We start from the raw sequence: 14138 nt of genomic DNA, 5'->3' as shown, positions 1-14138 counted from the left end.
TCTCCGGGTCTGGCGCTAGCACTTTTAGCATAGCTTAGCACAATCCAGTGAATTTAATTAGACCATTAGCAACGTGCTAAAAAATAGCCAAAGAGTTTGGATATTTTTCCTATTTAAAACTTGACTCTTCTGCAGTTACATTGTGTACTAAGTTAATAGTCCCCTGCTATTGAAAGTTACTAAGGGGGCTATTTTCGGGCACTGTGTAATATCATTGCGCCTACTGCAGCCCAGTGGCGGATGCAGAACGTGACATATGGGTGGGCATGGATTAAGTCCGGGTGGGCCTGAATCTATGGGTGTCACTTATGAATAAGAAACTATAACAAGTCTATAAAATTCGTCAAAACTTCAGAACACTAATTTAAACAGCATACACACACACCCGAACTGCACGTCACATTTTTGACATTATTGATACTTTAAATTGTAATGCAACTTGACATTTATTAAGCCTTTTTGGTAAAAAAAATATTGGGCTCTCATAGCCTACAAAAAAGAACCTGCACACAGTGACAGGAAATATAAATGAACCCAAAAAAACCTTATACTTTTTTAAATAACCTATTAAAGTGTTTAAATAAATACGGTTACTAAATGCTTAAAATGAAGCTTCTAACATCATATTCTCTTCATGCAAATCACTAAAAATATATTTTCGTTCTCACATATTTAAGTTAACTTACTAAATAAAGAAAGAAAAAGGGAATTGCTAGAATAAAGTTAGACTCTGGGGTTAAACGAAATGACAAATAAATAAACATTTAATATACTTTTTGATGAGCACAAGAGCAAGCCTACTCGTGAAGAGCGGAGCCGAGGAGCGCGCATATCAGACGTGAACGAAAGGAATAATGGATTTAATGCTTTCACTTTATTTCCTGACAGTTTCACTTGTTAGTGAGGATAGTAATGGCTAACAAGATTACGCCGAATTACATACAACATAATTACCTAACTAAATCTGAGAGAATGCAAACACATTACAATATTTTTTCCTCCGCCCGACGGCCAAGGCGCATCATTTTTTTTAGCCCGACAGGAATTCGCCATAGCCCGTAATGGACGTCGGGCAAGCGATTTTGCGAGGTTTGTTTTGTAGAAAGACTTTCTTTAAAGTGAATTTCGTTTTGTATAAATTGTATCTTAATATTAATCAATGTTTGATCAAACAATTGCCTCGATTTAATAAATAAGAAGCAAACCAAGAACGTCTGTGGTGTGGATTGAAGTGAACCCACTATATTTCCGCAGCCTACGTCTTTCTGCTTTAATGCATTTCTTAAATTAATGTCTCAATTACACAGTAGGCTTATAGGTTGTTATGATAGGCTATTTGTTGCTTAAAAGCAATAGGCTATATTGTATAAAGTGTAGCAATAAACGTGGCTTGACTTATAGTGCTGCTATATCGCTATATCAAACAACATCACTATGATCAGATGTTTTCTTTCTATTTTTTACCCCGCTGTCATATTTGTTGTGTGTTTATGTTATTGAGAGGAAAGCGCGCAGCACATATTTATAACGTGTTGTTATTCAAAATACGTTTTCTACTTGCTTGCAAAAAAAGTTCTCAAAGTGATCATGGCTGAAAGCTGCTTGGGAATATTTCATTATAACGCAACATTCAACTGCTTTAATAGTTTTTAAATAGTTATCAGGCTTACTTATAATTTTACTGTTTTTAACATAACATGCAATAGATAAATTACACCACATAATGTAGTATACATGTCTAACTATACAGAGTAGTATTTTTTACATTTCTGATTGGGCGGGCCAGCTGTCAATCTGGGCGGGCCCAGGCCCACCCAGGCCCGCCCATAGCTCCGCGCCTGCTGCAGCCATGTTACGGCAGCAACGTCCTTGATTATTGAGAGTATAGTTCCTAGCCATATCGGCCTAGAAAATTGCAACTTTAAATTTTCTGTCTGTCTTAGTACACGATGTAACTACAGAAGAGTCAAGCTTTATATAGGAAAAATATTAAAACTCTTTGGTTATTTTTTAGCGTGATGCTAATGGTCTAATCAGATTCAATAGATTGTGCTAAGCTATGCTAAAAGTGCTAGCGCCAGACCCGGAGATCAGCTGAATGAATTCTAAAACGGTCAAAATTAAATGTTTAACTCAAGGGGAGCAGGAAAATTAGTATATTTTCAAAAAAAGTTGAACTTCCCTTAAGACAGATTATTATTTTAGCAGTATTTCATCAGGAAAGCAAATTTAACATAGATGTACTGCACATCTTTTTGTCTGTACGCTAAGCTCTAGGATACAGTTTCCAAAAAGTGTAAGAACAATGAAGTAGACAGATGAGAACATTCCACTCCGGACGCCTCCTTGAGACTCAATCCCGTGATACATCACGGCATTCCAATCCTCTCCTGTCAAAATCTTCAAGAGGCACAAACAGGTCAGGCACGCAAAATAAAATACAATACTCTTTGCAAAAAACAAACTGTTTCATAAGAAGCGCACATTAAGCATTCATGAGACCAAATGAATATAAAGTGTACCTGGAAGACTGTCATTATGGCTGCAGGAAAGCTGTCAAAGTTAGTTGTGGGCGTTTCATCTTCAAAATTAAACCTAGTTGGAAAAATAGGTCGATTACACCATGTAAAAAGCCTTGAGAGCCAAAATTAAGACTCTGTTGTCATTTATAGTTTGTTTACTCCCAAAAAGTTAATGAGTTATTGATATTAAGACTTTTTTCAATGTTTTATCCTTGAGCAAGACACCAAATATTACCAGTTTAAAATGATGGTGCTTATAAGCATCAACTTATCACTAGAAAGAACTTAAATGTACTGCATCCATACAAACAAAGAAGTATTTTAAAAATGTATCATTTTAGTTCAAATCTGTAAAAGTATCCTCACAGATTACTCATACTTCAGCTCATAAATTTTGCACAAGCAACTGTGATACTGTAGAGAGCAAGTTCAAAATCATCATCATCATCATCATCATCATTATTTAGTCAATCATCATTAGACCAAGAAAGAATGAAAGTGAAACAAGTGAGTAAAGACTAATTCAGATATTACTATAATATTATATCACCAGATCTCATCTACATGTAAACACTCACTGTCTTCTAGTGCAGACAACAGATCTGAACAAAATGATGTCTTGAGGGCCTCGAAACCGAAGAAGACAATCAAACAATAAAAACAATGCACAATGACAGAGGCTCATTTAACAAGATGTTCTGCTGGAGGGCTACATCTCAAATTCTTCATCTCATTCTAATTTGCATGAGCAACTGAAAATCACAAGTATTTTTGCAACCTAATCATAGAAGACATCAATAAACTCCCAAGTTTCGTTTAAAAGCGACCATAGAGAGCACTTTTCTGAAAAATTATTGTAGTACAATTACCTGCAAACGTTATAGTTTGGGTACACTGCTTGAAAAAATTGTCAAAATATGTAACCAAGCTGTCACAAGGACATGCATGCAGTACCCTTTACAAAGGTCAAAATATATACCATTAGGGATATGAATACATTTGGTAAAACTCAGCGGATTTAATGGCCATCATTGACAAGCACGCATACCCCGTGCTTGCTGTTTGCTTTGACCAGAGCCGTACACAGAATTTAATAAATACCGAGGTCCATATAAGTATTTTTCTAGGGCATGCACCCCAAGAAAACAAATCTTATTTCTCTGCTCTACATATATGAATTTTATATTAATCAGAAAAACAAAGAATCAAATAACTATAGATTTCAAACTATGATGAGGTCAAAGTACCACAAGAGCGATGCTCGAAATCATTCGAGGAGTTTGCTTTTAAATCGCTCTCGCTGAACTTTGACGTCATCCGGCTGTCGGTTTTGCGGCACAGGATGAAGTCGAACAAGCCTATTTACTGTTGAATCGGTCTAGCCACGATTTTCACGCCTGAAACGCATTTGGTGTAAACTCAGCATTAGAAAACACACCCCTGGTTAGTTAATACGATCATGCACCATTTTTAAACCCTTGTTAAAGAGCTGTGCACGAAAGAGCCAGTGGAAGGTGTGAATTAACACTGACGTCACAGCATGATGTGAAGCGCCATCTATCAGAACACATCCTCATTTATGAGCATCATAACTATTTTGTGTCCCAATGAAGAATCTACTCTCAAACAGGAGACTTATTTGGAGTGTTGTGGATATAATTTCCCATGTGAATCCTAAATATGCCTCTCTTCCTGCGACACACGCTCTTTCTGCAATGACTAATAGATGCATTCACAGAAAAGACTGCTACTTTATAAGACGCTGTCTATAAGCTCAGGGTTAATGGGTTCAATCTTTTAACTGGAAGTATTTACACAAGGTTCCTAATTGACTGGTGGATATTTGTTACATGTAGCCTAATAGCATGGTGGGGGCATGGTGACTAAAGCTTTTATTCATCAAGCTTGTTGTCAGCGGGTTGCCGTTCATTAAAGCAAGCAGACACATTGAATAATCAGAGCTTACGGTGGAAAGATCTAAATCCCTGCTGGCATGCACCATCAGTCTCTAACACATGGGTAGAGGGATTACTGTGGACGGATTGGGATGAATGGATTGGATTTTGACAAAACATAAACAATAAGTGGGGATGGAGAAGAGTGAGTTCACTTTAATTCTTTGGTCAAAATTCAAGTGTGCTACAAGCAAGAAAGTGCCTGAATGATGTCATACAAGTTTGATTTAACATGAGAGTATATAAAAGTGAAATCCAGGATAAAGTCATTGTGTTTTGACCAGCATGTAAAATAATTTAAATTTGACTTACTGGCCTCCAAAGAGCTGCATTCCCAACAGAGCAAACACCACACTGAAGAGGAAGAGGAGGAAGAGCAAGCTGATAATGGACTTCATTGAGTTTAACAGAGAAACCACAAGATTCCTTAGAGAGTTCCAGTATCTGCAATGAAAGCAAGATAAGGGGAGTAAATAAAATGGAGACAATCTACTCTCAATGTATACACTGACTGAAGAAGATATTAATCTACTTACTTGGTTACTTTAAATATACGGAGCAGACGCAGGGCTCTCAGAACACTGATGCCAAAAGACGCGCCGGGCTGGATCGCTGCCCATATCACCTCAAAAATACTCCCCACTATCACCTGACAATATAAACCAAGAATTTCTTAGTTACAGTACTGTATGTGTGTTTGCTTTGTGTTGTTTCTCATTTAAACAAGCAGATAGCCATTGTTAAGAAAACACTTTTATTTAAATTACTTGAAAAAAATCACTTAGTCATAATCTCTGCCTTTCCCTGTGGCGTTGAGGAGTCATGAGTATCATTGTACGACTGGATCATAATATTAGACTGGATCAGAATTCACTAGGCCTTTCTGAATCATGAGCATGTGACTCACCCCAAAGTCAAAACAGTTGAATGAAGAGTGAAAGTAGTTTCTGGGCCCCAGGCCGTACATCTTCAGGGTCATTTCTGTCAGAAACAGACCCAGGAACACAAACTCTGCCAGGTCTAACAGCCAGTAGAAATGAAAGAAGAGATTAGGTTATCCATCAACAACCAAGTTTCTATCTTGACACACACAACCATTCATACTTCATCCAACGTTCATACTACAAGGTAGAGCTGGGAATTTAGATAGCTAAAACAATTATACTTCAATATTTTTCAGCCTTTTGACATGCTGACTATTTTCGGGCAGTGCGTAATATCATTGCGTCTCCTGCAGCCATGTTACGGCAGCAAAGTCCTTGATTATTACGCCAAAATGAGAGTATAGTTCCTAGCCATATCGTCCTAGAAAATTGCAACTTTTAATTTGTCGTCAGTCTTAGTACACGATTTAACTACACAAGAGTCAAGTTTTAAATCGGAAAAATATCAAAACTCTTTGGTTATTTTTTAGCGTGATGCTAATGGTCTAATCAGATTCAATGGATTATGCTAAGCTATGCTAAAAGTGCTAGCACCAGACCAAGAGATCAGCTGAATGGATTCCAAAACGGTAAAAATCAAATGTTTAACTCTAGGGGAGCTGGAAAATTAGCATAATTTCAAAAAAAGTGGAGTGTCCCTTTAAAGATTAATAACTTAACTCAGAATTCAAATTAGTGTTAATTTTAGTGTGGATTTTCTCGAATTTTAGAAAAGAACCGCCTTCTCCACTTTTAAAAAAATGCAATTGCGCAACACTTGTGATTGACAACTAGGAGGACCAATAGTCTTGATGATCCACCCGGAAAAAGAAACTCTTGTCAAACAAGAAGTACACCACTTACACAAAGCCCTGGTGAGCCACTCAGGCTGGTCATAGTGAACTATGGCCACGCACAATGTGTTCAGTCCCACCAAACACAGGACGATCCAGTAAAAACTTTGTGCCTTCACCATCCGTCGAATGAAGAAGCGAACCCTCTTCTCCTTCCGACGGAAGTACGACGAGCTGTCATTCTTACTGCTCTTTAGGCTTGCTCTGGCAAACGGTGATCCAGGAGGCGCTAGAGAAAAGGAACACAAATTAAGTAAAATATATTCTTTAGCTTTAGACATCATGTCCATGGATCATTGGCTGAACATCGAATGCATAGGGCACAGTTGGAAACACTTCAGGAGTTTCAAAGTTGTCATCTGATGGGTTGAAGTCTACAAAATGTATAGTAGCTGTACAGTATCATGTTCTTTCTCGAGTTCACACTTATAAATAAGTCAGATAAAACAAATGGCATTGTGTATTTGGCACGTTGACTGAGGAGAGGGCTCTGTATTTGGCACAAACCCAGATTTTCTGGTTAGAAAGGGTGGTGGAAGGATGCAGGAAACTGTTGAGGAATATGAGGGTGTCGACTTGCCCCAGCATGTGCAGCAAATGTTTCAGGTATGTTAGCTGTTTTTGGTAAGAGACAAGGTCAAAGGTGAAGCCTTACCAACAGAAGAGATGTCTGTGAAATGTTCATCTCCTTCCTCAGCACTTATGAGGTCATTTCTACCCTTTCTGCTCTTTGCTCTTTTTAAAACTAAACAAACAAATGAACACGCACACACATAGTTAGTAAGCAAAAAACATCATACCAGACTAAATTTTCCTAGAAAATTTGGAAAAGTGCACAAAAATCCAACTGTCGGACGTCCACTTTGCAAACTTGAGGAAATCTACAAACCTACAGGTTTAAGAATAACCTTCCTTCCACTGGCCTGGTTTATCATAGCAAACTATGATAAATCAGCCCCATGCCCTACAGTAGCCCTCTTTTCACCTGGATTGTTCTGTTTTCTCCTATACCACGCACCATCCAGAGGAGATTTCTCCTCAGCATTCTGGTCCTCCTCAGCCAGCAACACCTCCTCTGTAACAAAAAAGTTCAAGTAAAATGTATTATGAATTATATCACATTATAAATTATATTCAGAACCATACATGTTCTGTATGTTTAGGTTAAAGCTATAGGATAGACAATATTTTTCAAATTAAGATACACAATACATTTGTTTAAATTATTTAGACCACTTTTGTTGTTGCTCTATAGGGGGAGTGAGATGCTTTCAAAGCTGACGTGCTATAGGCTTCACAATAGAACTGCCTGCCTTAGCATTAAGAAATATAATTTAAATATTTTAGCAAATTAAGCAAGTGAGAACAAAGATTGTGTGTGGATATACAGCAAAATACATACATAAAAAGTAGATCTAAGACTCACCTGCTTTGCAGATCCACTCCAGGTATCCAGTGAGCTCTCTCTCAATCTGCTGTTGTCTGCGGAGCTTCAGGAACTCCTGCCTCTTCTCCACTCGTTCTCTCTCTTTGGCAAACTCCCTGAGACCAAACACAAACATATACACACACAATAATGCATTTTGTCACTAATTTTTCAGTCTTATGCGTCTCAGTTCATGCAATAGAAGTAGTATAACATTTTTGCTGAAATTGCTCTCTCCTTTCAAACAGCTGTCCCCAGTGACAGAAGGTGGAGCCACCTGTGTACAGTAAACTACACAAACGAAAGTAAAAGTTAAACAGGCAGATACAGAAAACAAAAGGAGTACGACACAGGGAATTTTTCGGACTGAAACAACTAAAACTAAATCTATCAATCAATCCATGTTTGATCATTAAAACTGTATGCAGACAAACTACTAAAAACCAGGGTGAAGAAAGAGGAAAGGCTACACAAGACAAGATTTTTAATGTGAAGTAAGTAAAGGAATGGGTTGTCTGTGTGTTACTGTGTTTATGAAAACTTGTAAGCGCCATCTTAAACCTTTTAGATTAGCTGTGTTTGCTGACAAATTAGAACAATGGCATTAAAGAAACATCACGTTAACTTACAGTACAGTATTTTTAAAGAACACAGTGGGGCAAAGGTGAGCAGTTTTTTTAACTTTCATTTGAATTTTAAACACATTCAAGCATTTATACCTACTACTGGCTAGTAAGGCTACTGTCATCCTATCTGAGCCCTTATATAATTTTCCTATACCAGAAAGTAAATTTTGCTCATATTTAGTTCAAAGATGGTCACAAATTTTTGCTGAAATTGCTCTGTCCTTTCAAACAGCTGTTCCGGTGACAGAAGGTGGAGCCACCTTTGTACAGTAAACTACACAAGAGAAAGTAAAAGTTAAACAGGCAGGTACAGAAAACAAAATGTGTACGGCACAGGGAATTTTTTTCGGACTGAACAACTAAAATTCAATCTATCAATTAATCCATGTTTGATCATTACAACTGTATGCAGACACACTACTAAAAACCAGGATGAAGAAAGAGGAAAGGACAAGATATTTAATGTGAAGTAAGTGAAGCAATGGGTTGTCTGTGTTTTACTGTGTTTATGAAAATGTTGTGTACTGTACTGTACTTGCAAGCGCCATCTTAAACCTTTTAGATCAGCTGTGTTTGTTGACAAATTAGAACAATGGCATTAAAGAAACATCATGTTAACTTGCGTATTTTTAAATAACACAGTGGGGAAAAGGTGTGCAGGTATACTTTAATTTAAATTTTTAACACATTCATGCATCATACCTACTACTAATAATCTTCCTTTATCAGGAAGTAAATTGTAAATTGCTCATATTTAGTGCAAAGATGGTTGCAAATTTACATGAGAAATGATTAATTTAAACTTCAAATGAAATAGTCCTATTTGCAACATGAGTAAATCACACATACAGTATTAACTAAATTTTTACTACTGACTATTTTGCCATTTTGGTGTTTTGTGAGAATACTGTCCCTAAATACTGTACTGTATGTCTGCTGTATTTTAAATAAAAGCTAATAATTTGTGATGCAATCTGGGAAAACCCATTACATGTTGAAATTGACCCAATGTTAGGTTTTGATATCATGTGAAAGCTGACTAAGCCCTTTCCAAATCTGTTTGTTACTGTCATACTATATCTTGTCTAAAACAAAAGTTATGCTTATATTTAGTCGGCTTATCGCTGTGATTTTCAGGAATGCAATTTTGAGAAAAACGGGTTTAAAGAAAGGCAATGAAAATAAAAGCACAACAATCAAATATTACAAGTAAAAGTCACTTTACTGTGGTAAAAGATATGTAATCAATGTATTTTACTTATTGAACTCATTTTCTCTTTGTATAAGAGCCTCATAATAAGTTACTCTATTTACCGTTTAAAATAGAAAATAAATTCTAGTGTTGATCTATAAAATCTATAATACTATTTAAAGGTCCCGTTTTTCCTGATTCCATTTCTCAAACTTTAGTTAGTGTGTAATGTTACTGTTAGAGCATAAATAATACCTGCAAAAGTATAAGACTCAAACTTTACTGCCAGGCAATATATTTTCTTTAACAGAAATGTTTTCAAAGCCTACAGCAAACAGCCGGTTTGGACTACAGCCCTCTACTTCACGGATGAATGAAGTCAAAATAGGAGTTTTTGACTAAACTCCGCCCACATAAATACATCAGTCGCCAGCTAAGCTCAAATGGCTCTGGCTAAGCTGCTATCTAATCACAACACACTAAACAAACTACACAATCAGAACTTGTTACGTATTTCTGAAGAAAGGACTTCACAGAACAAAGAAAGACATCAGCTCGTTTTTAGGACAGTGAAAACAGTGCTATAGAGATACAGTAAATAAGGCCCTGTTTACACAAACATGGTTATTTTGAAAATATAACCATGAGAAAAACAGGTTTTTCTTCATTTGCACCCTTCGTTTACAAACTGAGAATTCGCCTCTAAAAACCGATTCTTTCTAAAAACTTCGGCCAGAGTGGAGATTTTGAAAATCTTTGATTGCATGGTTGCATGTAACTGAGACAAACAGATGTTTAGGCACCCAACGTCACAGTACCTCAAAATTTGCATAGATATTTTCAGAAATATATGTCATAGATGAAGAGATGTTATTTTTTTATTTTTCTGAAAATGTTCCTGCGTGACATCTGATGGGTTTTCCCAGAATGCTTCACATTTGTGCCAAAGGTTTGTTTACATCTATGCTACCAAGCTGGAAAGTTTGTAGCTGGCTTGCCCTCAACCATTTGGATGCATACTATCTAATTAAAAATAATAGTCAAGATGACTTTTTAAACAAATTTCTATATAATCTATCAGTATTTAGATATAAGAAACAAAGAACTGAAATACAAGAAAAATGTCAGATCAAAGGACAAAGCAAGACGCAGCAGTGCAGGAGAGCTTCCAAATATCTGATTCCAGTAAGTTTTCAAATGCCTTTAAATCTCTTTAGACATGTAATTTCCCAAGTTTGACTTTAGGCTTGTCTTTTGAAATGTAAATTAACTTTTTCTTTAACTTTTTTTGAAGACAACAAACTCTCTGAGATAAGAATTGTGTTGATTGGGGGTCGGGAAATGTTTGGAAGAATTGAAAGTGGAAAAAGTTCAGTCGGAAACATCATTCTGGGAAAAGATACTTTTGTTGTTGGAAGAAGAACGGCACAATCTGTTCAAGCTTCAGCAAATGTACATGGACGACATGTGACTGTGGTTGACACACCAGGCTGGTGGTGGCATTACACTCTGGAAGACACTTCAAAGTTTGATTTACTGGAAATCAAGAGAAGTCCAACACTATGTTCTCCAGGACCTCATGTCTTTCTTCTGGTCATTCCTGTAGATTGTACTTTTCATAAACCCTACAGAATGGCTTTAGAGAAGCATCTGGAGTTTTTGTCTGAGACTGTCTGGCATCACATTATTGTGTTGTTCAGCTCTATTGCTCCATATGATGATATAGCTTTAAAAAAACATCTTAAAAAGTGGCCAGACCTCCAAATGTGTCTAAGCAAGTGTCAGAACAGATATCATATTCTCAACATTCATGAAAGGCATGACAGATTTCAAGTGATTGCACTGTTGGAAAAAATTGAGAAAATGGTGGTAAAAAACAATGAACAATATTTTCAAATTGCCACAATGTTCTCTTCAGAGGAAAAGAGAGACAATTCAGAAAGAGAACAAGCCACAAAGAAAATACCTGCTGTGAAAAGAGAAAAATCTGAGCTGGATGCACACATCAGAGGTAGGAAATTCATTACTATATAGCAAATAATATCTGCCTATAAGAGACAGGGTATCTGATTTGATCCAGAAACATTTTTAGTTATGCTGGTTAAAGTCTTCTCGCATCCTGATAGAAATCTCTATGTTAAGTTGTCTAAATGCATTTTTCTAAATATATGTCATCTGTGAAAGGTGTAAGACCAAAAAATGTTCAACAAATCATTTAACTCGAACCGAAAGCAATACTTGGACGCAATTATTAGGTTAGCATTTTTCAAAATCAGATACCCTACCTTTAATTAATTATTTAGTTTAAAGTTATTCAGTTTAAATGCAAGGGTGTTCAAAAATATGTAAAGTTGTCTCTATTATACAAACTGCTTAATGTAAATGTTTAGAGCCCTTATGACTTTCCTATAAAGAACGTTATTTTGTGTATTCGGTGTAATTCAATATGTCTTGTGTAACTTTGCAGATCGTTAACATGTACTATATCACACACTTGCACACCAAAAGAAAATAGGGGCTATTTAAGCAATTAGTACACTTTTTTGATTTTTGACTGTTATGTTTTAGATGATAAACAACATCTGAGCGACATACAGATCCTGATACTTGGAGGAATAGAGGGTGGAAAGAGTTCTACAGGCAACACCATTATGGGCAAAGAAGTTTTTAAAGTTAGTGAAAAAACAACCTTTCATGAAACGGTGTGCTGTGCTGTTGCTCATGCTAAAGTACATGGCAGGCAGCTGACAGTGGTCGACACCCCAGGCTGGCACTACAACCACCCTCTTGAAAAGACACCAGAAATGGACAAACTTGAGATTAGACGTAGTGTCTATCTATGTCCTCCAGGTCCACAAGTGATTCTGTTAATTGTTCCAGTTGTCACAGCATTTAACAGGCCTGTTTGCAGAGGGGTGGAAGGACACATGAGTCTTTTAGGGAACAATGTCTGGAATCATACAATTGTGTTGTTTACCTGGGGAGATTGGCTTGGAGATACAACCATTGAGGAACGTATTGAGGCAGAAGGAGAGCATCTGCAGTGGCTATTGGAACAGTGTGGAAACAGATATCATGTTTTTAACTGTAAGGTACACAATGACAGCACACAAGTCACTGAACTCTTTGAGAAGATTGAGGAAATGGTGATTGAGAACAACAGCCTTCACTTTGTTCCAGAAATGAATGAGAATCCATCCACTGAGTATAACCGCAAGATGAAAACAGCCAAAACAAACCTGATGAAAGTGAGCAGACAAAGAGATATCCTTCAAGAACTGCTAAGGGGTAGGTGCACAGCTTACATTTTTTAAAAATATGAAATTGCAAGTGAAAAATATACATGTACGTGTTCTAAACATAAACCAGTTAGTTCCTAGATAAATTACACAGTTACACATTTTCAATTGAAGCAAATGTGGTCAAAATATATAATACTTGTTATAATTAACTACAATCCTAAAAGCACTGTGAATGACCTTGTACATTAATAAAAAAAGTATCTATAGAGAAATAAAACTATTTAAGGATAATTATTTGTAATGTATATTTTATAATTATAACTGTACATAATATTTGTATTAAGTTGTTTGTTTTATGTATCAAAATTTATTAAAACTATAGAAAGGAAATACAATCTCTCAGATGTGAGGATTGTGCTTCTTGGAGCAGAAGAAGTTGGAAAGAGCACGTTTGGAAACATCATTCTGGATGGATATTTTTTTAATCAAAAGGTATACTGTACACATTGCCTTAAATTTTTACAGAAAAACAAATTAGCTGTACATGTAATTTCAACTTACTTCTTTAAATGAGTTGCTTATAAAGAAAACTTTAGGGGCCAGATTTTCTGACAGCTTTCGCAAGTGCTTTTGCCATTAAAACTACTGTCAGGATTTACTAAAGACAGGTAAACAATGAGCACTGAAAAGGCATGGACATGATTGTTTTTGCTTTTGTTATAATATTGCATTTGTAGTCAATTTACTTGAATTTGCACATTATTTAATGTCCAAAAAAGCATGTGTTAAATTGAGTTCTTTAACGTACACCTTGTGAGTAATCACCTGCAGAAATTTCCACTTCAATCAGCGCTTTTTTTTAAATTGCCCTCTCATGCTAATTTGCCCTTTGCCCTATTTAGTTAACCTTGCCCTAAATTGCTTTAACTATTTTGATGAGTTAAAGTGTTGTACTAACTTTGTTTGTTGATAGCTTCATTAATAATAACTTGATATTGAATATTGAAATTTTTATAGGGTTATGAGATCAGTGATACAAATCCATTCACAAGACAATGTGTGATGAAACAGAGGAAGATTGAAGGATATCAAGTCTCTGTGGTGGACACACCAGGCTGGTCAACATCAACTATGGAAAATGCAAAAGAAATTTTACGCAGTGTGACAGTTTGTTCTCCGGGTCCACATGCATTCCTGCTCGTGTTACCTGTTTATAAGTCATTTTCAAAAACAAATCAGGAAGCAGTGACAGACCTAATGAGGCTTTTTGGCGAGAATGTCTGGAGACATACTATAATATTATTCACTGCAGAATACTGTTGGACAGCCAGACCAGTTGAGGAATTTATTGCATGTGAAGGAGAAGCTCTGCAAGAGTTGGTAAGAAAGTGTGGAAAC

At 36.3% G+C, this 14138-nt stretch overlaps 2 protein-coding genes across 11 annotated transcripts in view; one reads left to right on the top strand and one right to left on the bottom strand.

The window, feature by feature from the left end:
• The window catches only part of cacna1bb (calcium channel, voltage-dependent, N type, alpha 1B subunit, b), a 176730-nt gene that overhangs the window by 63256 nt on the left and 99336 nt on the right, over positions 1-14138 (bottom strand). For 6 of the 10 annotated variants that reach the window (XR_012371170.1, XM_073871366.1, XM_073871365.1 and 3 more), the window contains exons 7-15: positions 7681-7796; positions 7240-7329; positions 6910-6999; positions 6265-6483; positions 5385-5497; positions 5014-5126; positions 4790-4921; positions 2523-2595; positions 2283-2400 (exon numbers count right to left, since the gene is read on the bottom strand). Coding sequence is in view for 9 of the 10 variants with exons in the window: in XM_073871366.1 (XP_073727467.1) it covers positions 2283-2400; positions 2523-2595; positions 4790-4921; positions 5014-5126; positions 5385-5497; positions 6265-6483; positions 6910-6999; positions 7240-7329; positions 7681-7796 (1064 nt within the window). In the remaining variant the exon portion in view is untranslated. The remainder of the gene's footprint in view (positions 1-2282; positions 2401-2522; positions 2596-4789; positions 4922-5013; positions 5127-5384; positions 5498-6264; positions 6484-6909; positions 7000-7239; positions 7330-7680; positions 7797-14138) is intronic. The other 4 variants (XM_073871367.1, XM_073871370.1, XM_073871373.1 and 1 more) reach the window with 1 other exon arrangement.
• On the top strand, positions 8005-14124 carry LOC141366190 (GTPase IMAP family member 8-like). Its single transcript, XM_073871677.1, has 8 exons — positions 8005-8174; positions 8539-8775; positions 10580-10683; positions 10793-11509; positions 12067-12786; positions 13123-13232; positions 13758-13907; positions 14053-14124. The coding sequence occupies exons 3-8, from the start codon at positions 10620-10622 to the stop codon at positions 14122-14124; spliced, it is 1833 nt and encodes a 610-aa protein (XP_073727778.1). The 5' UTR covers positions 8005-8174; positions 8539-8775; positions 10580-10619.

This window comes from Misgurnus anguillicaudatus, chromosome 9 (genome assembly GCF_027580225.2).
Source record: "Misgurnus anguillicaudatus chromosome 9, ASM2758022v2, whole genome shotgun sequence".
Lineage (NCBI taxonomy): Eukaryota > Metazoa > Chordata > Actinopteri > Cypriniformes > Cobitidae > Misgurnus > Misgurnus anguillicaudatus.
This window is presented reverse-complemented; position numbering and strand designations above follow the sequence as displayed.